Source organism: Haliotis asinina, chromosome 14 (assembly GCF_037392515.1).
Source record: "Haliotis asinina isolate JCU_RB_2024 chromosome 14, JCU_Hal_asi_v2, whole genome shotgun sequence".
NCBI classification, from domain to species: domain Eukaryota; kingdom Metazoa; phylum Mollusca; class Gastropoda; order Lepetellida; family Haliotidae; genus Haliotis; species Haliotis asinina.
The window spans coordinates 46,464,765-46,489,651 of NC_090293.1; the positions used below are offsets into that span (position 1 = coordinate 46,464,765).

General features: G+C 40.5%; 1 protein-coding gene across 1 annotated transcript in view; it reads right to left on the reverse strand.

Annotated features, from left to right (window-relative positions):
• Positions 1-24,887, reverse strand: part of LOC137260833 (cadherin-23-like) — a 44,589-nt gene that overhangs the window by 17,906 nt on the left and 1,796 nt on the right. The window contains exons 4-33 of the mRNA XM_067798393.1: positions 24,457-24,877; positions 23,747-23,940; positions 22,930-23,172; positions 22,261-22,511; positions 21,503-21,671; positions 20,922-21,342; positions 20,212-20,405; positions 19,395-19,637; positions 18,726-18,976; positions 17,968-18,136; positions 17,387-17,807; positions 16,677-16,870; positions 15,860-16,102; positions 15,191-15,441; positions 14,428-14,596; positions 13,847-14,267; positions 13,137-13,330; positions 12,320-12,562; positions 11,663-11,901; positions 10,901-11,069; positions 10,320-10,740; positions 9,610-9,803; positions 8,798-9,040; positions 8,042-8,292; positions 6,945-7,131; positions 5,940-6,357; positions 5,133-5,326; positions 3,941-4,174; positions 3,310-3,557; positions 2,190-2,376 (exon numbers count right to left, since the gene is read on the reverse strand). Coding sequence (XP_067654494.1) covers positions 2,190-2,376; positions 3,310-3,557; positions 3,941-4,174; positions 5,133-5,326; positions 5,940-6,357; positions 6,945-7,131; positions 8,042-8,292; positions 8,798-9,040; positions 9,610-9,803; positions 10,320-10,740; positions 10,901-11,069; positions 11,663-11,901; positions 12,320-12,562; positions 13,137-13,330; positions 13,847-14,267; positions 14,428-14,596; positions 15,191-15,441; positions 15,860-16,102; positions 16,677-16,870; positions 17,387-17,807; positions 17,968-18,136; positions 18,726-18,976; positions 19,395-19,637; positions 20,212-20,405; positions 20,922-21,342; positions 21,503-21,671; positions 22,261-22,511; positions 22,930-23,172; positions 23,747-23,940; positions 24,457-24,877 — 7,677 coding nt within the window. The remainder of the gene's footprint in view (positions 1-2,189; positions 2,377-3,309; positions 3,558-3,940; positions 4,175-5,132; positions 5,327-5,939; positions 6,358-6,944; positions 7,132-8,041; positions 8,293-8,797; positions 9,041-9,609; positions 9,804-10,319; positions 10,741-10,900; positions 11,070-11,662; positions 11,902-12,319; positions 12,563-13,136; positions 13,331-13,846; positions 14,268-14,427; positions 14,597-15,190; positions 15,442-15,859; positions 16,103-16,676; positions 16,871-17,386; positions 17,808-17,967; positions 18,137-18,725; positions 18,977-19,394; positions 19,638-20,211; positions 20,406-20,921; positions 21,343-21,502; positions 21,672-22,260; positions 22,512-22,929; positions 23,173-23,746; positions 23,941-24,456; positions 24,878-24,887) is intronic.

Sequence of the window (24,887 nt, forward strand, 5' to 3'; positions counted from 1 at the left end):
TAAGCGTTCATGTTAGATATGTTTTGTTGAAGAACGCCCAGTTTCGTCGTTTAGCTCACTCTTCCCCAGGTGGCGACAGTGACTTATTGGTCGTCGCTGTGTGTTAAGTGACATTAAAATCTGCTCTAGTACTAACCAGACAAACGTACCTACAATATATTTCAACAGATTGTCCCTAAAACGTCTAATTTATACCGTACCGATAATCTCACTAATAAAAGTAGTGAACACTTTTAAGCAAAATTCCTACTTAAACACTTATCATGTATACATTGGAGGACAAGTCATGGATGATTCCCCTATTCTTTCAAAACTCAAAGACTTAAAATTCAATTCTGTGTTCATTAAAACTGAAAAGGTACACATTTCTAAATAAGGAATAGTGTTTATTTCTAACTTCGCTTTGTTGCTGACAAAGGAGATCGTACAGATGGAACGTATATATTTGTTTTACTTCATTGTTTTGACGTCTAAAAAGTGTTTTCCAGGTCGTTTAATATCGATCGTCATTATAGTGAATGTGGTTACCGTATCTTCAAACAAATTGTTTTATCAACATTTGATCATGGAACTAAACAATGTAGAATGAAATCATTCGATGACTAACATTTCCACTGCCGTGAACATTTCTATGTCTATATCACTTGATACTTTTCTGTGCGATTGGTTGTTTCATCGTTAGATACATTGTTTTTGTTATCTGTCGTCACGTGCTGGTTACAAACAACCACAGAGGTGTGGGTAGAACGAATGCAGGTGAAAATCTTTATCTCAAGTGGGTAATCATATCCACTGGTTCTTCGCTAGCCCTTTATCCCACTGGTGTTTTATCCCATTGGCATTGTATCCCATTGGCATTTTATCCATCGGCCAGTTAGTCTTTATGACCGTTGCCAAGACAACTAAGCTAAGATATTTAGTCTTGTGTTAAACTTTGAATCAGTAACATTCCAGCTATGTTACGGTAATCTGTAAATAATCGAATCTGGGCCAGGCCGTCCAGTGACTGGCATCGCGAGCATCGATCTACACAACTGCGATACAATCACGTGACAACCATATCAGAGAGCCTGACCATCTGATACCGTTAGTTGTTAGCATGGGTTGCTTCAGGCTGTTACGAGTGTGTATTTTCTGTATATTTTGTTATTAATTTAGTAATAATTATTATTGGGTTAAACGGTCAGTGTTTTGAATAATAATTATGATGGATCACATTTCGTATGATAGGTGGTCGGCACTTTTAAGATTTGGGCCGCAGGCTTTCGAAAGTGATTTAGAGTTACCTCCTCTTGAGTTCGTTTTCATTATTTGCTGACTTCCGGGACACTATTCGAGGGCATTCCACGTGAGTGGCGATGGTCGTATGTGCTCGAACACGGACACGCAGAGTTTAACTGGAGTATACATCCGTCAACGCCTGATCATTAACCGCTGCTAGATCGCTTGCTGTGTTACATTGCGCTGTTTCTCTCTCGCACGAAGTGAGTGAGTGAGTGAGTTTAGTTTTACACCGCACTTAGCATATTACAGATATATGGCGGCGGTCTGTAAATTATCGACAACATTAGCATCGATCTGCGCAATTGGGAACCGATGACAGGTGTCAACCAAGTCAGCGAGCCTGACCACCCGGTCCCGTTAGTCGCCTCTTACGACAAGCTGAGTCGCCTTTTATGGCAAGCATGGGTTGCTGAAGGCCTATTCTACCCCCTCGCACGCAGACTTTGGTGAGTATGCTGTATACTTTGTGACCCATTGCCTTTGATTTTGTCTCATCTGGATTGTATTTGAAATTGATATTGTGAAATTGACTTGTGACTCTGTATAACTTGCTCTCTTTGCTTAATAATAATGTTTGAATGTTTTAGACTTGTCTTTGTTCAGTTTTGCTGGTTTACTGGTTTTGTCACGGTAAAATGTAACAAGGCCAACTCTAACCCCCATCAGCCTAATGGTGGATGCTTTCGCTTGGTTCAATTTCATGGGCAAAATGTGTGAAGCCCATTTTTTTGTATCCCCTGCTGTTAATATTGCTAAAAGCTGCAAAAACTAAACTCACTCACTCTAACCAAAATCTCAGATCCAGATATTTTGCATCAAGCTCTTCCAACATTGTTGGCAGTATCCAATGAGCGTTCAGGTAAACCTACAATACAGATACATCCGAAGAGAGTAAATCCACCCACCATCTTGGACCGAAACGATGTCATATGTGACGTCACCGTCAATTCCTGAATCCTCATCTGTGGCGTCGAAAGTGATGACAACATGTCCGGTCACAACATCCTCAGCGAGAGTTATTTCTGGGAAACGTCCATCAATTCCCAGAACAGGTGCTTCAAATACAGGCCCGTACTCGTTCAAGGGTTGAACCTGGAGATGTAATAAAATCTCTTGATCGATCATTCGATCATGATTTATGGCTGGGGTGGTGATGATTTTAAGGGTGATGGGGGGAAGAGGGGTGTCACCCATCTTAATCTGGGAGGTGGGGTGGGGAACATCAATTTTGTACACATGTTCTGGAGGGGTGAGGGGATGGAGGTGTACTTACTTTGTACACTAATTTTAGGGGTGGACATTCACTTATTTTGTACACTAATGTTAGGGGTGGTCATTCACATTGTACATGCAGCGCCATAAAAATCATCATCACCCCCTAAAGTATATACAGGGTGTCCAATCAGACAAAACATATACTGAAGGAAAATAATAACGGATTACATGAAAACACAAAGGTTTATTTTTTTCCCTAAGGTTTCTTAACAAACTGTGCGATACAAAGCTTGTGAAGAAGCCTTGCTTTCATGTGATCCCATAATTTAACCTCAGTGTATAATACCATAACACATATGAAACCATGGCGGTCGAGGTCCATCGGCTCTGGACTGAGATTATTTCATATGTTAAATGCATATTATAATTTATAAACCTTATTTCCTAAAACAAATGTACGTCTAGACCAATGCACCGAAGAGGTCATTAGGGCGCTAATTCGCGTTTTGTTGTTTTACGCCGCATTCAGCAATACTACAGCTATACTGCGGCAGTCTATAAATACTCGAGTCTGGATCAACGCAAGTGTGATACGATCACAAATGTATCAAGGGGTAATCAAATCAGCAATTCTGATCACCCGATCCCAATCGCCTTTTACGACAAGCATGGTTTGCTGAAGACAAATTCTAACCCGGATCGTCACGGTCAGCTTTTACAATCATTTACAGATGGGATGTTTCGAGACATCCAATAAGAAAAATAACAGAAATTAAAAATGCATGATTACGATTGATCAACGCCACCTACACGAACAATGACAACGGTTGACCCAGTCAGACTGCTGGTATCAATGGGTTTATCCACAGCTTGAATTGATAGAATGTACGTGTAGTTGTTCTCGGCTGCGAACTCGTAGTCAATCATCGAGCTATCGCCTTTCAGAACGAGGCTGTCCAATCGGAACTCGCCGCCATCGTTACCGGAAGTAATAGACACGTCAAAAACAGCGTTGTCTCCTTCGTCTTGGTCAGAAACAATCAACGTCATGAGATCCACTTTGTAGGAAAGAAGAAAAACGTATTTAAAACAACACAAAAGCAAAATGAAAATCTTTAGCATGCCAGAAAAATGTTACTTTTGTTTTTTAATGGTGCGGGATAGCCTTAGGGTTTAAGCGTTCGCTCGTTACGTCGAAGACCTGGGTTCGATTCTCCACATGGGTACAAGGCTTGAAGCCTATCTTTGGTGTCTCTCGACATCAAGTTGCTTGAAATACTGCTAAAAATTCTGTAACTTCTAACTCACTCAATACTGTTATTAAATGGCGGTATGAAAGAAAACTTCAAGTGATGCAGTGGGTTCTCTCCCCTATCTGAGATAGGATTATCATCAATCCTCCATCATCTTATTGAAAGTACACTAGCACTTATATTTTTACCATCGCCTTGTCCTCCTTCTGTTGTGTATATAATGTGAGTGTTGGCATCAAACGTCGGCGGGAAGTCGTTAACGTCGGCCAGAGTGAAGACCATCTCCGCTTCGCTGAAAAGACCAGATGAATCCTCTACTTGGAGAGTCAGTTCCATGCTGGCCTTGACCTCTCTATCCAGTCGCTTGGCGACGGTCATTACCCCAGTGTCAGGGTTGATGTTAAAAGATGAACTGTCAGGCCCTGTAGGTGAAGTGAAATATAGAAAAAGATAAAAACGGTCTTCAACATACGGAAAACAGTGTGCCCTCAAAAAAATAGCATCAAGGTATCTTTGGAGTCTTCAAGGTCATTTAGAAGTTGGTGTAGTAATACAGGAAAAATCCTATGGATTACAACTTGTTGATTTTTTTTCACGACATTTCGGGGCTTCTTCTAGAGTTATAATCAGGTTGAACTGAACAGTAAGGCTTAACTGTTAACTCTACCCGTGACTTCACACTGCTTATGACGTCACACTGTTTATGACATAACAATACTATAACATAATACGAGTTGAAATGAATGGTTATAACTAACAGGACCTAAACAGAATGAATACATGTTATTATGAATATTTCTAAGACGCTTCGGTGAAAGATCAAAGGCGCCGACAGTACGCTGTCAAACGATAATATACCTTTTTTGTATTTTGTCATAATGCCTAGGCGTCACTGCGCCATTCTAGTCTGCCCCCTCGCAACTGAACACGTTTGCATTACGTCACAATGAAACTGACGTCAGTGCCACTTGTCAACGTCTCATACAGACTACTTCAGTAAACTACTCCGTTGCATCCCGTTCCTTGGTGTGCAGTTGCGTCACTCAGCTAACATAACTGGTAGAAAAAGATTACGTTTATGTTTTCCTACGGATAAAGCGTTACATAGTTCGACTCACAATTTCCCAGCGACACGGTAACACTGGGATACAATGACATATTTCAACCAAGTCAGTCAGCTCGACAACCCGATTCCGTTAGTCGCGTCTTACGACAAACATGAGTTACTGGAGATCAGTTCTAACACGGAACCATGTAATTTCACAAGAAGCATCGGCTTAGACAATTATCACAGAGAGACATATCTACCGGTTTTGTTAGTGGCATCAGAGCATAAATTCTAAAAGACCAGTTTTAAAACAGGATCTTAACGGGACTTACCAATTAGAGAATACTGAAGATCGTCCATGACGTCATTGTCTGTGACGTCGAAGGCCCAGGACACGTCGGCATCGATAGGCAACTCCTCCAGCAAAGTGATTGGGTTATTGACTGTTATGACGGGTTGTTCGTCTATTTCATCAGTGACCTTCACCAGGAGAAGGTCAGTTGTTCTATGCAGTCCATCCGATGCCCTGAAACGGGGCAAAAGGTTAAAGACCCTTTTGAATCAGATATACAGAAATTAGCTATGTACTTCCATGTCAAATTATGTGTTTTACGCCGCTTTCAGCGATATTCCTGCAATATCATTTCGGAGAAAACCAGAGATACTGCGCTTCACATATTGCACCTATGTGGGGAATCGAACCCGGGTTTGGCATGACGAACGAACATTTTAACATCAAGGCTACCCCACCCATCATCAAATTATGTATCGGCAAATTTCTTTCATGACCTATGCATTTTGTGGAAGACACACATTACCAATACTGTGGTTCATTAATCACTAAATTCATTAGGAAATTAATCCGTATGCAAAAATATTGAGGTCAGTGATGTAAGAACGTTTTGATGCATGTACAGCTAGTCATTTCCTTTTGGATAAACTATACTGAACACCAAAAGAAACGAAATTTCATGAAAGTAGCCGTTCATGTTTATGTCTTCTATTTAAAACCCTGACTACACAAACAGAGTTGCGTTTCTTTTGCTGTTCAGTATGTGTGTAGTTACAGTCAACATAGGGATGCACGAGAGGTTAAACGTCATTTTGCCTGGACAGCTGTCATTTTACAATTCACTTACTCCACCAACAGCGAGTACCAGCTCACTGTTTCATAATCAAGTTTTGTGAGAGTCACTAAAGACGTTCCCTGAACACTGAAGACGTCTGTGTCGCCTTCCTTAATAGAGTACACGACAGCGTCGCCATCGACGTCAGTGGCATTGAAAGTGTAGATCGCCGTATCCACAGTCGCTGTTTCCGCAACGTCAACCTCATAGTCAGTAGTAGTGAACACTGGGGCGTTGTCGTTCACGTTGTCCAGGAAGATCTTGAGCGTTGCTGACGTCTCCTTGTAGGGGTTGCCACCGTCTCTGGCTGTGAGAGTGAGGTCGTAGTACATCTCTCCTGTCGTGATATCTCGGTCAAGGTTACCGGCAGTTCGAAGAGTTCCGGCCACAGAGTTGAGAGCAAAGAGGTCTTCTGCTTGTTCCCCAGTGTCTAAAATATACAACCAGAGTGTAATTACATTCCATAGGTGATGTACATTCCATAAAATTGATTCGATCCCAGATATAATTGATCTTCAGCCTGTCCTAAGAAACCATTTGCGGCATCGGGTGGTCAGGCTCGCTGACCTGATTGATACATGTCATTGTGACCCAGATGCGTCGATCGATGCTCATGCTGTCCGCCACTGGATTGTCTGGTCAATCGATTATTTTCATGCCACCACCATACACCTGGAATATTGCTGAGTGCGGCGTTAAATAACATACAAACATATCAGGTATTTCAATTTTGTCGGACTAATGTGGAACCAGTTATGCAGCTATGACCTAGTATTGACTTTTATTGACGGACTGGTGATTCGAACCAAAGCTCAGCTGACAGAGATAGTGATTAAACCACATTTAAGAGAAGAATTAAAGCAGTAAATCGGGAAGACAGAACGAATAAATGAATGATCTGATTTTGTTTATATTTGAAATTCTCTTGAATCGGGAAGACAGAACGAATAAATGAATGATCTGATTTTGTTTATATTTGAAATTCTCTTGATCACTTTCTAAGACGTATGCCCGTACTTGTGATGGCAGACGTTATGATGTACGTGATTTCCCCGTCAACTCCCTGGTCGGAATCCGTCGCCTGCAGCGCCAGGAGCTTGAATCCTACCGTGACGCTCTCCTGCATAGTGAGGTCAGGGAGCGCAGAACCTGTCAAAGACATGGACGTCGCCCATTCTGGAGCGAACTCATTCACGGGCAGTACCTGGAAGATGTAGCATGCCTCCTCAACTGGTGTTGTGAAATTTGTTTCTACATTAACCTGTAATCATTACCCTGCCGCTAATTATGTACTACTACTGGGCAAGAGAGTGAATTACAGACGCGTTATTTGGTTTTGGTTACTAATTCAAAAATCAGTTTCTCTGATCTGGCATTCACATGCACACGGGTTCGACTTCCCACGTGCGTACAATGTGTGAAGTTCATTTCTGGTTTCCCCCGTAGTGATATTGCTGGAATATTGCTTAAAGCGGCGTAAAACCATACTCACTCACTGTTGGTATATATTTTTAAATGATCCCAAAACATCATTCACAACAATTGCTCGTGATTTCATGTTTATGGCAGCGACGTTGATCCACGAACTAACTTGACCTATCCTTACTGGTACTTGACTCCGTTTATAACCCACCGTGCATTAGAAGCAAACCACGATGGACTAGAAAAGATATATCCAGACATTGGAAAACACTTCAGAGTAGACGAAACAAACTAGTCATCTGAATTTGATATGAATTGTAAACATTGTACCTATAAATTGAAAATTGTAAATTGTAAATTTTATATTTTAAACTCAAGCCTCGGTTATTTTTTTATGTTTTGATGAAAATCCTATATTCAAGTGTTCACTAGTTTGGCTTTTACTGCACAAACAGATGTAGAGACATTAAGGCTCTCTTTTGTGGTCTTCGATTTCAGAACTCCAGTGAGTCATCAGCCTTTGTCAAAGTTTGTAATGTATAGGTCGTACGCATTATTCAAGTGTAGACCTTGTTTTGTCCGACACTGTAGTATATATACAGTGTGGTGTATACATTATTTATCAAATATTATAAGGATAGAACAGTATCATATAAAATGTGGAGGAGAATATTACAGTTGTCACTACTCACCGTCACAGCCACCACTGTGACCCCGGTCTTGGGTGATTCCTTCTCAGGAGAGTCCGTCGCTTCCACGGTCAACAGGAACATATGCTGGGTGTCAGCTAGAGACTCGTAGTCAAGGTTACCAAGGGAAGATAACTGTGTTCCGATCAGTTCAAATCTGCTGGACAATGGGTCATCTCCAGCTGTGATCTGCATGGTGATTTCGCCATTTGTTCCCGAGTCGGCATCAGTGGCGACAAGATCCAGCAACACCTCTGATGTAAATAGGAAATATGACTGTTAACTCAAACGCGGTTGTTTTGATGTTTGAAGCAGATAGTAACAACTCTAAAGAAATGTGACATGATATTTTCTGATTCTCAAATTTCTTTTCAACCTATGCAACAGCTCAATGTAGGTAGCCTATCTTGAGATTTTTATGACGATGCTGATTCAGAGTTGCTTCCCTTTCCAAGCTATAGAGGTTGAGAAGGTTGACAGATGTAAAGGTGTTGTTGTTTGTTGCTTTACACCGCACGCAACAATATTCCAGCTATATGACGGCTGTCCATAAATAATCGAGTTTGGACAACACAATCCAATGATCAGCATCATGAGAAGCGATCTGTTTTCCAGTTGGATTCCCACGACATATGTGAGATAAAATAATCGTACATGTATATCATTACTTTAAACATTGGAATCGTATTTTCTACAGTATGACCCCAAGACTGGAGGCAAAGGGGTTCCTTGCTTTTTAACATAATTTCTATGGCTTACCTTGTGAAGACCCTTCCGAAACATCAACGTTATAAACAGATTCAGCAAACACAGGGGTTGCATCATTTATGTCCACAACTTCAACGGTGAGGTCGGCTATGGCTTGGAGACCAGCTGAGTCCGTCACTGTCAAGGTCAACTGGTCAAGAACGTTTCTGCCCGACATGGATTCAACGTCCATTCTCTCAGCAATAGATACTTGACCTGATTCTGCATCCATGTTGAAGAAATGACTGTCACCACCTGCAATATACAACACGAAGAATTACTCTCACATCAGTATTGGTAAAATCAACAAACCAGAATGCAGGCCAAGTTCTCAGTGCGGGGCATATTTCGGTTGTGTTTTATTTTCTGAAAACAATCTAGGATTAAGATGGTTGATTCTGTTGTCAAATCTGTAGAGTTACTCCAGCTTTAGCGAGCTCGAAATCTATGATCGTCGATTCAAATACTTCTTTCTAGAAATGACAGCCAATTTGCCTGTTGTAATATCACAACCTATTCCGCCTGATAAAGCTGACCCTTGAGTTTTGCTGTTGTATTACTGATTCAAAAGACCTTCAACCACTCATTAACGACAGTATTTCAGTCACCTTCAAGACTCCGCGTTTCTCAATTCGTAACAATAAAATCACACAACGAGGATTAACTTCAATAACCAGTGTGAGTTCACATAGCTTAACGCATAATGACCCGAACAGACGATTGAATAAATTGAAATATACTAGTCTACTTTTGTTCAACCAATACAAGATTGAGCAAATGTACTAAATCCATTTTGGTGGTCTAGGGATCATGCCAGGTCTTACCTGTCAAAATAAAGGTATGAGAATCATCACGGTCACGGTCGGTAAAGAGAAACAAACCGCCCACAACTGTATCAACTGGCAGTTCTTCCGTGACGTTAACTGGGGTCAAGATCACGATGGATGGCGTCTCGTCAATTACGTCAGTTACCTTGATAACCAGAGTCCGGTTGCTTTTATAGGTACCATCCGATATTCTACAATCAAGAGGTGAAAAACTAATAATTCAAAGAATATATACGTACATATGCTATTCTATAAAGAATATATACGTACATATGCTATTCTATTTGTGATTTATGACACTGTGACTCATTTACGATGTATCTATTTCAGATTCAGATTGTGTGTGCTTGTATGAAATGAAGATGTCTGCAATGGTAGTGGTGAATAAATTAAAACATAGATTTTTTCTTCTGTCACTTTGTGAAACATGTTTTGAAAAACCTCTTAAACCATGTACGGAACACAAACGTGTTTGTCTTCAATTAATCGGATCATATTCAATTAATAAAGTATCTGCAAGTTTACAGGATAACTATTTTAGCAGAACGATCATTCTGTCGAAATTTCTTAGCATAATGGTGAGTCAAGAACTTTTGATAAAAAATAGAGAATACAAAATCAAATGAGGTCTTTGATTCCAAAGAAGAAGAAACAGAGGTGTGTTCACTTCTTCAGAAAAACTGTCAAAAAGTTGGTTTAATGCTTACCCGACAACTATGGTATGGCACTGGGAAGTTTCATAATCTAATGGTCGTTCCAGAATGACGTCATTTCCGCTGATGATAAAATGGGTTTCATCTAAGTCCTCGATATTGGCCACGACATCATCTCCGTCGTTGTCGTCGGTAATCAACGTCACAAGAGCGTGACCAACATCCGCGTTCTCAGCTACCTCAATGGAGGTCGGGAAATTTAGGAACACTGGTGCGTTGTCGTTTTCGTTTCCCACTGTAATGATGAAGTCCCTGTTGCTGCTGTTGGGGGAGGTGCCGCCATCTGTAGCCTTGACAACGATGTTGTAAGTGTCAGTGCCGCCCGTGGCCATGTCGGCATCCAGAAAGTCGTTCAGACGAAGCTCTCCAGACACAGGATTGATGACGAACTTGTCCAGAGCCGAGGTTCCAGTATCTGTGTAAAACATGTCACCAGGCTTAATTAAACAATCCCTCTTAGTATTCGTAGAGGCACAAAGCACTTAATACTGCTATTTATATTAGTTTGAATTATCAATAGATTATCACTTCGATAATTAATTTGAAGAAATGTGTCATAAGTAATTGTTTCTTACAGTCTGTAGCAGAAAGTATCTCATAAGACACATCCCCATCCACGCCCGCATCTTCATCAACAGCGTTGAACGTGGCCACCAGATACGGTGGCTTCCATGTCTCTGGCACTGTCATGGATGTCTCGACTGGCAAAGTGAACTCTGGAGTGAACTCGTTCTCGGGCAGAACCTGGAGGACAATTTCCACATTATGTATAAATGGAATACTGTATGGGACAATTTGGCCACCTCTTGCCTTCTCAGAACATCTCTTTTGTCTTTCCGCATTGTAGCTTGTCTCCACAGTTCATGTGAATATCCCGAACAGTATTTCATACGTGTAAACAGTTTGAGACTAATGCTGACTTGAACAATATGTCAGTTACTGATTGATGGATTTCATACATCCTAGATGACCACAGTGAAGATTTGATCTTCAGCAACTCAGCAGCCACTCATATACTTTCTACACTGTCTTTTTGTCCTAATTTAGACGGGCTGTATATTCCGTTTCAAATACATTCAATTCATTTCAATTCAGTTCTTTATTGTTTCAAGGCCAGTTGATAAAGTACATTCAATATGCATGAATACATACACATGCATATTAAAGGGGCTCTCCTCGGATACAAAACACAGTGTAAAGATAGTTTGCTAACCAAAACTGTCACTTTCCCATATCTAACTTGAAGTCAATCACTTTTGACAATAACTTTTGAATTTAAGTATACTTTAGAGCATCATATACATTTGTAAAAGAATAGTACAGTTGTCACTACTCACCGTCACAGCCACCACTGTGACCCCGGTCTTGGGTGATTCCTTCTCAGGCGAGTCCGTCGCTTCCACGGTCAACAGGAACATATGCTGGGTGTCAGCTAGAGACTCGTAGTCAAGGTTACCAAGGGAAGATAACTGTGTTCCGATCAGTTCAAATCTGCTGTCTCCAGCTGTGATCTGCATGGTGATTTCGCCATTTGTTCCCGAGTCGGCATCAGTGGCGACAAGGTCCAGCAACACCTCTGATGTAAATAGGAAATATGACTGTAAACTCAAACACCTCTGGTTTTTTTTATGTTTGAAGCGGATAGAGATTTTTATGACGATGCTGATTCAAAGTTGCTTCCCTTTCCAAACTATGGAAGTTGAGAACGTTGATAGATGTAAAGGTGTTGTTGTTTGTTGCTTTACACCGCACGCAACAATATTCCAGCTATATGACGGCTGTCCATGAATAATCGAGTTTGGACAACACAATCCAATGATCAGCATCATGAGCAGCGATCGGTTTTCCAGTTGGATTTCCAGCACATATGTGAGATAAAATAATCGTACATGTATATCATTACTTTAAACATTGGAATCGTATTTTCTACAGTATGACCCCAAGACTGGAGGCAAAGGGGTTCCTTGCTTTTTAACATAATTTCTATGGCTTACCTTGTGAAGACCCTTCCGAAACATCAACGTTATAAACAGATTCAGCAAACACAGGCGTTGCATCATTTATGTCCACAACTTCAACGGTGAGGTCGGCTATGGCTTGAAGACCAGCTGAGTCCGTCACTGTCAAGGTCAACTGGTCAAGAACGTTTCTGCCCGACATGGATTCAACGTCCATTCTCTCAGCAATAGATACTTGACCTGATTCTGCATCCATGTTGAAGAAATGACTGTCACCACCTGCAATATACAACACGAAGAATTACTCTCACATCAGTATTGGTAAAATCAACAAACCAGAATGCAGGCCAAGTTCTTAGTGCGGGGCATATTTGGGTTGTGTTATATTTTCTGAAAACAATCTAGGATTAAGATGGTTGATTCTGTTGTCAAATCTGTAGAGTTACTCCAGCTTTAGCGAGTTAGAAATCTGTGATCGTCGATTCAAATACTTCTTTCTAGAAATGACAGCCAATTCGCCTGTTGTAATATCACAACCTATTCCGCCTGATAAAGCTGACCCTTGAGTTTTGCTGTTGTATTACTGATTCAAAAGACCTTCAACCACTCATTAACTACAGTATTTCAGTCACCTTCAAGAATCCGCGTTTCTCAATTCGTAACAATAAAATCACACAACGAGGATTAACTTCAATAACCAGTGTGAGTTCACATAGCTTAACGCATAATGACCCGAACAGACGATTGAATAAATTGAAATATACTAGTCTACTTTTGTTCAACCAATCAAGAAAAAGATTGAGCAAATGTACTAAATCCATTTTGGTGGTCTAGGGATCATGCCAGGTCTTACCTGTCAAAATAAAGGTATGAGAATCATCACGGTCACGGTCGGTAAAGAGAAACAAACCGCCCACAACTGTATCAACTGGCAGTTCTTCCGTGACGTTAACTGGGGTCAGGGTCACGATAGATGGCGTCTCGTCAATTACGTCAGTTACCTTGATAACCAGAGTCCGGTTGCTTTTATAGGTACCATCCGATATTCTACAATTAAGAGATGAAAAACTAATAATTCAAAGAATATATACGTACATATGCTATTCTATAAAGAATATATACGTACATATGCTATTCTATTTGTGATTTATGACACTGTGACTCATTTACGATGTATCTATTTCAGATTCAGATTGTGTGTGCTTGTATGAAATGAAGATGTCTGCAATGGTAGTGGAGAATAAATTAAAACATAGATGTTTTCTTCTGTCACTTTGTGAAACAAGTTTTGAAAAACCTCTTAAACCATGTACGGAACACAAACGTGTTTGTCTTCAATTAATCGGATCATATTCAATTAATAAAGTATCTGCAAGCTTACAGGATAACTATTTTAGCAGAACGATCATTCTGTCGAAATTTCTTAGCATAATGGTGAGTCAAGAACTTTTGATAAAAAATAGAGAATACAAAATCAAATGAGGTCTTTGATTCCAAAGAAGAAGAAACAGAGGTGTGTTCACTTCTTCAGAAAAACTGTCAAAAAGTTGGTTTAATGCTTACCCGACAACTATGGTATGGCACTGGGAAGTTTCATAATCTAATGGTCGTTCCAGAATGACGTCATTTCCGCTGATGATAAAATGGGTTTCATCTAAGTCCTCGATATTGGCCACGACATCATCTCCGTCGTTGTCCTCGGTAATCAACGTCACAAGAGCGTGACCAACATCCGCGTTCTCAGCTACCTCAATGGAGGTCGGGAAATTTAGGAACACTGGTGCGTTGTCGTTTTCGTTTCCCACTGTAATGATGAAGTCCCTGTTGCTGCTCTTGGGGGAGGTGCCGCCATCTGTAGCCTTGACAACGATGTTGTAAGTGTCAGTGCCGCCCGTGGCCATGTCGGCATCCAGAAAGTCGTTCAGACGAAGCTCCCCAGACACAGGATTGATGACGAACTTGTCCAGAGCCGAGGTTCCAGTATCTGTGTAAAACATGTCACCAGGCTTAATTAAACAATCCCTCTTAGTATTCGTAGAGGCACAAAGCACTTAATACTGCTATTTATATTAGTTTGAATTATCAATAGATTATCTCTTCGATAATTAATTTGAAGAAATGTGTCATCAGTAATTGTTTCTTACAGTCTGTAGCAGAAAGTATCTCATAAGACACATCCCCATCCACGCCCGCATCTTCATCAACAGCGTTGAACGTGGCCACCAGATACGGTGGCTTCCATGTCTCTGGCACTGTCATGGATGTCTCGACTGGCAAAGTGAACTCTGGAGTGAACTCGTTCTCGGGCAGAACCTGGAGGGCAATTTCCACATTATGTATAAATGGAATACTGTATGGGACAATTTGGCCACCTCTTGCCTTCTCAGAACATCTCTTTTGTCTTTCCGCATTGTAGCTTGTCTCCACAGTTCATGTGAATATCCCGAACAGTATTTCATACGTGTAAACAGTTTGAGACTAATGCTGACTTGAACAATATGTCAGTTACTGATTGATGGATTTCATACATCCTAGATGACCACCATAAAAGAGTTGATCTTCAGCAACTCAGCAGCCACTCATATACTTTCTACACTGTCTTTTTGTCCTAATTTAGACGGGCTGTATATTCCGTTTCAAATACATTCAATTCATTTCAATTCAGTTCTTTATTGTTTCAAGGCCAGTTGATAAAGTACATTCAATATGCATGAATACATACACATGCATATTAAAGGGGCTCTCCTCGGATACAAAACACAGTGTAAAGATAGTTTGCTAACCAAAACTGTCACTTTCCCATATCTAACTTGAAGTCAATCACTTTTGACAATAACTTTTGAATTTAAGTATACTTTAGAGCATCATATACATTTGTAAAAGAATAGTACAGTTGTCACTACTCACCGTCACAGCCACCACTGTGACCCCGGTCTTGGGTGATTCCTTCTCAGGCGAGTCCGTCGCTTCCACGGTCAACAGGAACATATGCTGGGTGTCAGCTAGAGACTCGTAGTCAAGGTTACCAAGGGAAGATAACTGTGTTCCGATCAGTTCAAATCTGCTGGACAATGGGTCATCTCCAGCTGTGATCTGCATGGTGATTTCGCCATTTGTTCCCGAGTCGGCATCAGTGGCGACAAGATCCAGCAACACCTCTGATGTAAATAGGAAATATGACTGTAAACTCAAACACCTCTGGTTTTTTTTATGTTTGAAGCGGATAGAGATTTTTATGACGATGCTGATTCAAAGTTGCTTCCCTTTCCAAACTATGGAAGTTGAGAACGTTGATAGATGTAAAGGTGTTGTTGTTTGTTGCTTTACACCGCACGCAACAATATTCCAGCTATATGACGGCTGTCCATGAATAATCGAGTTTGGACAACACAATCCAATGATCAGCATCATGAGCAGCGATCGGTTTTCCAGTTGGATTTCCACGACATATGTGAGATAAAATAATCGTACATGTATATCATTACTTTAAACATTGGAATCGTGTTTTCTACAGTATGACCCCAAGACTGGAGGCAAAGGGGTTCCTTGCTTTTTAACATAATTTCTATGGCTTACCTTGTGAAGACCCTTCCGAAACATCAACGTTATAAACAGATTCAGCAAACACAGGCGTTGCATCATTTATGTCCACAACTTCAACGGTGAGGTCGGCTATGGCTTGGAGACCAGCTGAGTCCGTCACTGTCAAGGTCAACTGGTCAAGAACGTTTCTGCCCGACATGGATTCAACGTCCATTCTCTCAGCAATAGATACTTGACCTGATTCTGCATCCATGTTGAAGAAATGACTGTCACCACCTGCAATATACAACACGAAGAATTACTCTCACATCAGTATTGGTAAAATCAACAAACCAGAATGCAGGCCAAGTTCTTAGTGCGGGGCATATTTGGGTTGTGTTATATTTTCTGAAAACAATCTAGGATTAAGATGGTTGATTCTGTTGTCAAATCTGTAGAGTTACTCCAGCTTTAGCGAGTTAGAAATCTGTGATCGTCGATTCAAATACTTCTTTCTAGAAATGACAGCCAATTCGCCTGTTGTAATATCACAACCTATTCCGCCTGATAAAGCTGACCCTTGAGTTTTGCTGTTGTATTACTGATTCAAAAGACCTTCAACCACTCATTAACTACAGTATTTCAGTCACCTTCAAGAATCCGCGTTTCTCAATTCGTAACAATAAAATCACACAACGAGGATTAACTTCAATAACCAGTGTGAGTTCACATAGCTTAACGCATAATGACCCGAACAGACGATTGAATAAATTGAAATATACTAGTCTACTTTTGTTCAACCAATCAAGAAAAAGATTGAGCAAATGTACTAAATCCATTTTGGTGGTCTAGGGATCATGCCAGGTCTTACCTGTCAAAATAAAGGTATGAGAATCATCACGGTCACGGTCGGTAAAGAGAAACAAACCGCCCACAACTGTATCAACTGGCAGTTCTTCCGTGACGTTAACTGGGGTCAGGGTCACGATAGATGGCGTCTCGTCAATTACGTCAGTTACCTTGATAACCAGAGTCCGGTTGCTTTTATAGGTACCATCCGATATTCTACAATTAAGAGATGAAAAACTAATAATTCAAAGAATATATACGTACATATGCTATTCTATAAAGAATATATACGTACATATGCTATTCTATTTGTGATTTATGACACTGTGACTCATTTACGATGTATCTATTTCAGATTCAGATTGTGTGTGCTTGTATGAAATGAAGATGTCTGCAATGGTAGTGGTGAATAAATTAAAACATAGATTTTTTCTTCTGTCACTTTGTGAAACAAGTTTTGAAAAACCTCTTAAACCATGTACGGAACACAAACGTGTTTGTCTTCAATTAATCGGATTATATTCAATTAATAAAGTATCTGCAAGTTTACAGGATAACTATTTTAGCAGAACGATCATTCTGTCGAAATTTCTTAGCATAATGGTGAGTCAAGAACTTTTGATAAAAAATAGAGAATACAAAATCAAATGAGGTCTTTGATTCCAAAGAAGAAGAAACAGAGGTGTGTTCACTTCTTCAGAAAAACTGTCAAAAAGTTGGTTTAATGCTTACCCGACAACTATGGTATGGCACTGGGAAGTTTCATAATCTAATGGTCGTTCCAGAATGACGTCATTTCCGCTGATGATAAAATGGGTTTCATCTAAGTCCTCGATATTGGCCACGACATCATCTCCGTCGTTGTCCTCGGTAATCAACGTCACAAGAGCGTGACCAACATCCGTGTTCTCAGCTATCTCAATGGAGGTCGGGAAATTTAGGAACACTGGTGCGTTGTCGTTTTCGTTTCCCACTGTAATGATGAAGTCCCTGTTGCTGCTCTTGGGGGAGGTGCCGCCATCTGTTGCCTTGACAACGATGTTGTAAGTGTCAGTGCCGCCCGTGGCCATGTCGGCATCCAGAAAGTCGTTCAGACGAAGCTCCCCAGACACAGGATTGATGACGAACTTGTCCAGAGCCGAGGTTCCAGTATCTGTGTAAAACATGTCACCAGGCTTAATTAAACAATCCCTCTTAGTATTCGTAGAGACACAAAGCACTTAATACTGCTATTTATATTAGTTTGAATTATCAATAGATTATCACTTCGATAATTAATTTGAAGAAATGTGTCATCAGTAATTGTTTCTTACAGTCTGTAGCAGAAAGTATCTCATAAGACACATCCCCATCCACGCCCGCATCTTCATCAACAGCGTTGAACGTGGCCACCAGATACGGTGGCTTCCATGTCTCTGGCACTGTCATGGATGTCTCGACTGGCAAAGTGAACTCTGGAGTGAACTCGTTCTCGGGCAGAACCTGGAGGACAATTTCCACATTATGTATAAATGGAATACTGTATGGGACAATTTGGCCACCTCTTGCCTTCTCAGAACATCTCTTTTGTCTTTCCGCATTGTAGCTTGTCTCCACAGTTCATGTGAATATCCCGAACAGTATTTCATACGTGTAAACAGTTTGAGACTAATGCTGACTTGAACAATATGTCAGTTACTGATTGATGGATTTGATGCATCCTAGATGACCACCATAAAAGAGTTGATCTTCAGCAACTCAGCAGCCACTCATATACTTTCTACACTGTCTTTTTGTCCTAATTTAGACGGGCTGTATATTCCGTTTCAAATACATTCAATTCATTTCAGTTCTTTATTGTTTCAAGGCCAGTTGATAAAGTACATTCAATATGCATGAATACATACACATGCATATTAAAGGGGCTCTCCTCGGATACAAAACACAGTGTAAACATAGTTTGCTAATCAAAACTGTCACTTTCCCATATCTAACTTCAAGTCAATCACTTTTGACAATAACTTTTGAATTTAAGTATACTTTAGAGCATCATATACATTTGTAAAAGAATAGTACAGTTGTCACTACTCACCGTCACAGCCACCACTGTGACCCCGGTCTTGGGTGATTCCTTCTCAGGCGAGTCCGTCGCTTCCACGGTCAACAGGAACATATGCTGGGTGTCAGCTAGAGACTCGTAGTCAAGGTTACCAAGGGAAGATAACTGTGTTCCGATCAGTTCAAATCTGCTGGACAATGGGTCATCTCCAGCTGTGATCTGCATGGTGATTTTGCCATTTGTTCCCGAGTCGGCATCAGTGGCGACAAGATCCAGCAACACCTCTGATGCAAATAGGAAATATGACTGTAAACTCAAACACCTCTGGTTTTTTTTATGTTTGAAGCGGATAGAGATTTTTATGACGATGCTGATTCAGAGTTGCTTCCCTTTCCAAACTATGGAAGTTGAGAACGTTGATAGATGTAAAGGTGTTGTTGTTTGTTGCTTTACACCGCACGCAACAATATTCCAGCTATATGACGGCTGTCCATGAATAATCGAGTTTGGACAACACAATCCAATGATCAGCATCATGAGCAGCGATCGGTTTTCCAGTTGGATTTCCAGCACATATGTGAGATAAAATAATCGTACATGTATATCATTACTTTAAACATTGGAATCGTATTTTCTACAGTATGACCCCAAGACTGGAGGCAAAGGGGTTCCTTGCTTTTTAACATAATTTCTATGGCTTACCTTGTGAAGACCCTTCCGAAACATCAACGTTATAAACAGATTCAGCAAACACAGGCGTTGCATCATTTATGTCCACAACTTCAACGGTGAGGTCGGCTATGGCTTGGAGACCAGCTGAGTCCGTCACTGTCAAGGTCAACTGGTCAAGAACGTTTCTGCCCGACATGGATTCAACGTCCATTCTCTCAGCAATAGATACTTGACCTGATTCTGCATCCATGTTGAAGAAATGACTGTCACCACCTGCAATATACAACACGAAGAATTACTCTCACATCAGTATTGGTAAAATCAACAAACCAGAATGCAGGCCAAGTTCTTAGTGCGGGGCATATTTGGGTTGTGTTATATTTTCTGAAAACAATCTAGGATTAAGATGGTTGATTCTGTTGTCAAATCTGTAGAGTTACTCCAGCTTTAGCGAGTTAGAAATCTGTGATCGTCGATTCAAATACTTCTTTCTAGAAATGACAGCCAATTCGCCTGTTGTAATATCACAACCTATTCCGCCTGATAAAGCTGACCCTTGAGTTTTGCTGTTGTATTACTGATTCAAAAGACCTTCAACCACTCATTAACTACAGTATTTCAGTCACCTTCAAGAATCCGCGTTTCTCAATTCGTAACAATAAAATCACACAACGAGGATTAACTTCAATAACCAGTGTGAGTTCACATAGCTTAACGCATAATGACCCGAACAGACGATTGAATAAATTGAAATATACTAGTCTACTTTTGTTCAACCAATCAAGAAAAAGATTGAGCAAATGTACTAAATCCATTTTGGTGGTCTAGGGATCATGCCAGGTCTTACCTGTCAAAATAAAGGTATGAGAATCATCACGGTCACGGTCGGTAAAGAGAAACAAACCGCCCACAACTGTATCAACTGGCAGTTCTTCCGTGACGTTAACTGGGGTCAGGGTCACGATAGATGGCGTCTCGTCAATTACGTCAGTTACCTTGATAACCAGAGTCCGGTTGCTTTTATAGGTACCATCCGATATTCTACAATTAAGAGATGAAAAACTAATAATTCAAAGAATATATACGTACATATGCTATTCTATAAAGAATATATACGTACATATGCTATTCTATTTGTGATTTATGACACTGTGACTCATTTACGATGTATCTATTTCAGATTCAGATTGTGTGTGCTTGTATGAAATGAAGATGTCTGCAATGGTAGTGGTGAATAAATTAAAACATAGATTTTTTCTTCTGTCACTTTGTGAAACAAGTTTTGAAAAACCTCTTAAACCATGTACGGAACACAAACGTGTTTGTCTTCAATTAATCGGATTATATTCAATTAATAAAGTATCTGCAAGTTTACAGGATAACTATTTTAGCAGAACGATCATTCTGTCGAAATTTCTTAGCATAATGGTGAGTCAAGAACTTTTGATAAAAAATAGAGAATACAAAATCAAATGAGGTCTTTGATTCCAAAGAAGAAGAAACAGAGGTGTGTTCACTTCTTCAGAAAAACTGTCAAAAAGTTGGTTTAATGCTTACCCGACAACTATGGTATGGCACTGGGAAGTTTCATAATCTAATGGTCGTTCCAGAATGACGTCATTTCCGCTGATGATAAAATGGGTTTCATCTAAGTCCTCGATATTGGCCACGACATCATCTCCGTCGTTGTCCTCGGTAATCAACGTCACAAGAGCGTGACCAACATCCGTGTTCTCAGCTATCTCAATGGAGGTCGGGAAATTTAGGAACACTGGTGCGTTGTCGTTTTCGTTTCCCACTGTAATGATGAAGTCCCTGTTGCTGCTCTTGGGGGAGGTGCCGCCATCTGTTGCCTTGACAACGATGTTGTAAGTGTCAGTGCCGCCCGTGGCCATGTCGGCATCCAGAAAGTCGTTCAGACGAAGCTCCCCAGACACAGGATTGATGACGAACTTGTCCAGAGCCGAGGTTCCAGTATCTGTGTAAAACATGTCACCAGGCTTAATTAAACAATCCCTCTTAGTATTCGTAGAGACACAAAGCACTTAATACTGCTATTTATATTAGTTTGAATTATCAATAGATTATCACTTCGATAATTAATTTGAAGAAATGTGTCATCAGTAATTGTTTCTTACAGTCTGTAGCAGAAAGTATCTCATAAGACACATCCCCATCCACGCCCGCATCTTCATCAACAGCGTTGAACGTGGCCACCAGATACGGTGGCTTCCATGTCTCTGGCACTGTCATGGATGTCTCGACTGGCAAAGTGAACTCTGGAGTGAACTCGTTCTCGGGCAGAACCTGGAGGACAATTTCCACATTATGTATAAATGGAATACTGTATGGGACAATTTGGCCACCTCTTGCCTTCTCAGAACATCTCTTTTGTCTTTCCGCATTGTAGCTTGTCTCCACAGTTCATGTGAATATCCCGAACAGTATTTCATACGTGTAAACAGTTTGAGACTAATGCTGACTTGAACAATATGTCAGTTACTGATTGATGGATTTGATGCATCCTAGATGACCACCATAAAAGAGTTGATCTTCAGCAACTCAGCAGCCACTCATATACTTTCTACACTGTCTTTTTGTCCTAATTTAGACGGGCTGTATATTCCGTTTCAAATACATTCAATTCATTTCAGTTCTTTATTGTTTCAAGGCCAGTTGATAAAGTACATTCAATATGCATGAATACATACACATGCATATTAAAGGGGCTCTCCTCGGATACAAAACACAGTGTAAACATAGTTTGCTAATCAAAACTGTCACTTTCCCATATCTAACTTCAAGTCAATCACTTTTGACAATAACTTTTGAATTTAAGTATACTTTAGAGCATCATATACATTTGTAAAAGAATAGTACAGTTGTCACTACTCACCGTCACAGCCACCACTGTGACCCCGGTCTTGGGTGATTCCTTCTCAGGCGAGTCCGTCGCTTCCACGGTCAACAGGAACATATGCTGGGTGTCAGCTAGAGACTCGTAGTCAAGGTTACCAAGGGAAGATAACTGTGTTCCGATCAGTTCAAATCTGCTGGACAATGGGTCATCTCCAGCTGTGATCTGCATGGTGATTTTGCCATTTGTTCCCGAGTCGGCATCAGTGGCGACAAGATCCAGCAACACCTCTGATGCAAATAGGAAATATGACTGTAAACTCAAACACCTCTGGTCTTTTTTATGTTTGAAGCGGATAGAGATTTTTATGACGATGCTGATTCAGAGTTGCTTCCCTTTCCAAACTATGGAAGTTGAGAACGTTGATAGATGTAAAGGTGTTGTTGTTTGTTGCTTTACACCGCACGCAACAATATTCCAGCTATATGACGGCTGTCCATAAATAATCGAGTTTGGACAACACAATCCAATGATCAGCATCATGAGAAGCGATCGGTTTTCCAGTTGGATTTCCAGCACATATGTGAGATAAAATAATCGTACATGTATATCATTACTTTAAACATTGGAATCGTGTTTTCTACAGTATGACCCCAAGACTGGAGGCAAAGGGGTTCCTTGCTTTTTAACATAATTTCTATGGCTTACCTTGTGAAGACCCTTCCGAAACATCAACGTTATAAACAGATTCAGCAAACACAGGCGTTGCATCATTTATGTCCACAACTTCAACGGTGAGGTCGGCTATGGCTTGGAGACCAGCTGAGTCCGTCACTGTCAAGGTCAACTGGTCAAGAACGTTTCTGCCCGACATGGATTCAACGTCCATTCTCTCAGCAATAGATACTTGACCTGATTCTGCATCCATGTTGAAGAAATGACTGTCACCACCTGCAATATACAACACGAAGAATTACTCTCACATCAGTATTGGTAAAATCAACAAACCAGAATGCAGGCCAAGTTCTCAGTGCGGGGCATATTTGGGTTGTGTTATATTTTCTGAAAACAATCTAGGATTAAGATGGTTGATTCTGTTGTCAAATCTGTAGAGTTACTCCAGCTTTAGCGAGCTCGAAATCTATGATCGTCGATTCAAATACTTCTTTCTAGAAATGACAGCCAATTCGCCTGTTGTAATATCACAACCTATTCCGCCTGATAAAGCTGACCCTTGAGTTTTGCTGTTGTATTACTGATTCAAAAGACCTTCAACCACTCATTAACGACAGTATTTCAGTCACCTTCAAGAATCCGCGTTTCTCAATTCGTAACAATAAAATCACACAACGAGGATTAACTTCAATAACCAGTGTGAGTTCACATAGCTTAACGCATAATGACCCGAACAGACGATTGAATAAATTGAAATATACTAGTCTACTTTTGTTCAACCAATCAAGAAAAAGATTGAGCAAATGTACTAAATCCATTTTGGTGGTCTAAGGATCATGCCAGGTCTTACCTGTCAAAATAAAGGTATGAGAATCATCACGGTCACGGTCGGTAAAGAGAAACAAACCGCCCACAACTGTATCAACTGGCAGTTCTTCCGTGACGTTAACTGGGGTCAAGATCACGATGGATGGCGTCTCGTCAATTACGTCAGTTACCTTGATAACCAGAGTCCGGTTGCTTTTATAGGTACCATCCGATATTCTACAATCAAGAGGTGAAAAACTAATAATTCAAAGAATATATACGTACATATGCTATTCTATAAAGAATATATACGTACATATGCTATTCTATTTGTGATTTATGACACTGTGACTCATTTACGATGTATCTATTTCAGATTCAGATTGTGTGTGCTTGTATGAAATGAAGATGTCTGCAATGGTAGTGGTGAATAAATTAAAACATAGATTTTTTCTTCTGTCACTTTGTGAAACAAGTTTTGAAAAACCTCTTAAACCATGTACTGAACACAAACGTGTTTGTCTTCAATTAATCGGATCATATTCAATTAATAAAGTATCTGCAAGTTTACAGGATAACTATTTTAGCAGAACGATCATTCTGTCGAAATTTCTTAGCATAATGGTGAGTCAAGAACTTTTGATAAAAAATAGAGAATACAAAATCAAATGAGGTCTTTGATTCCAAAGAAGAAGAAACAGAGGTGTGTTCACTTCTTCAGAAAAACTGTCAAAAAGTTGGTTTAATGCTTACCCGACAACTATGGTATGGCACTGGGAAGTTTCATAATCTAATGGTCGTTCCAGAATGACGTCATTTCCGCTGATGATAAAATGGGTTTCATCTAAGTCCTCGATATTGGCCACGACATCATCTCCGTCGTTGTCCTCGGTAATCAACGTCACAAGAGCGTGACCAACATCCGCGTTCTCAGCTACCTCAATGGAGGTCGGGAAATTTAGGAACACTGGTGCGTTGTCGTTTTCGTTTCCCACTGTAATGATGAAGTCCCTGTTGCTGCTCTTGGGGGAGGTGCCGCCATCTGTAGCCTTGACAACGATGTTGTAAGTGTCAGTGCCGCCCGTGGCCATGTCGGCATCCAGAAAGTCGTTCAGACGAAGCTCCCCAGACACAGGATTGATGACGAACTTGTCCAGAGCCGAGGTTCCAGTATCTGTGTAAAA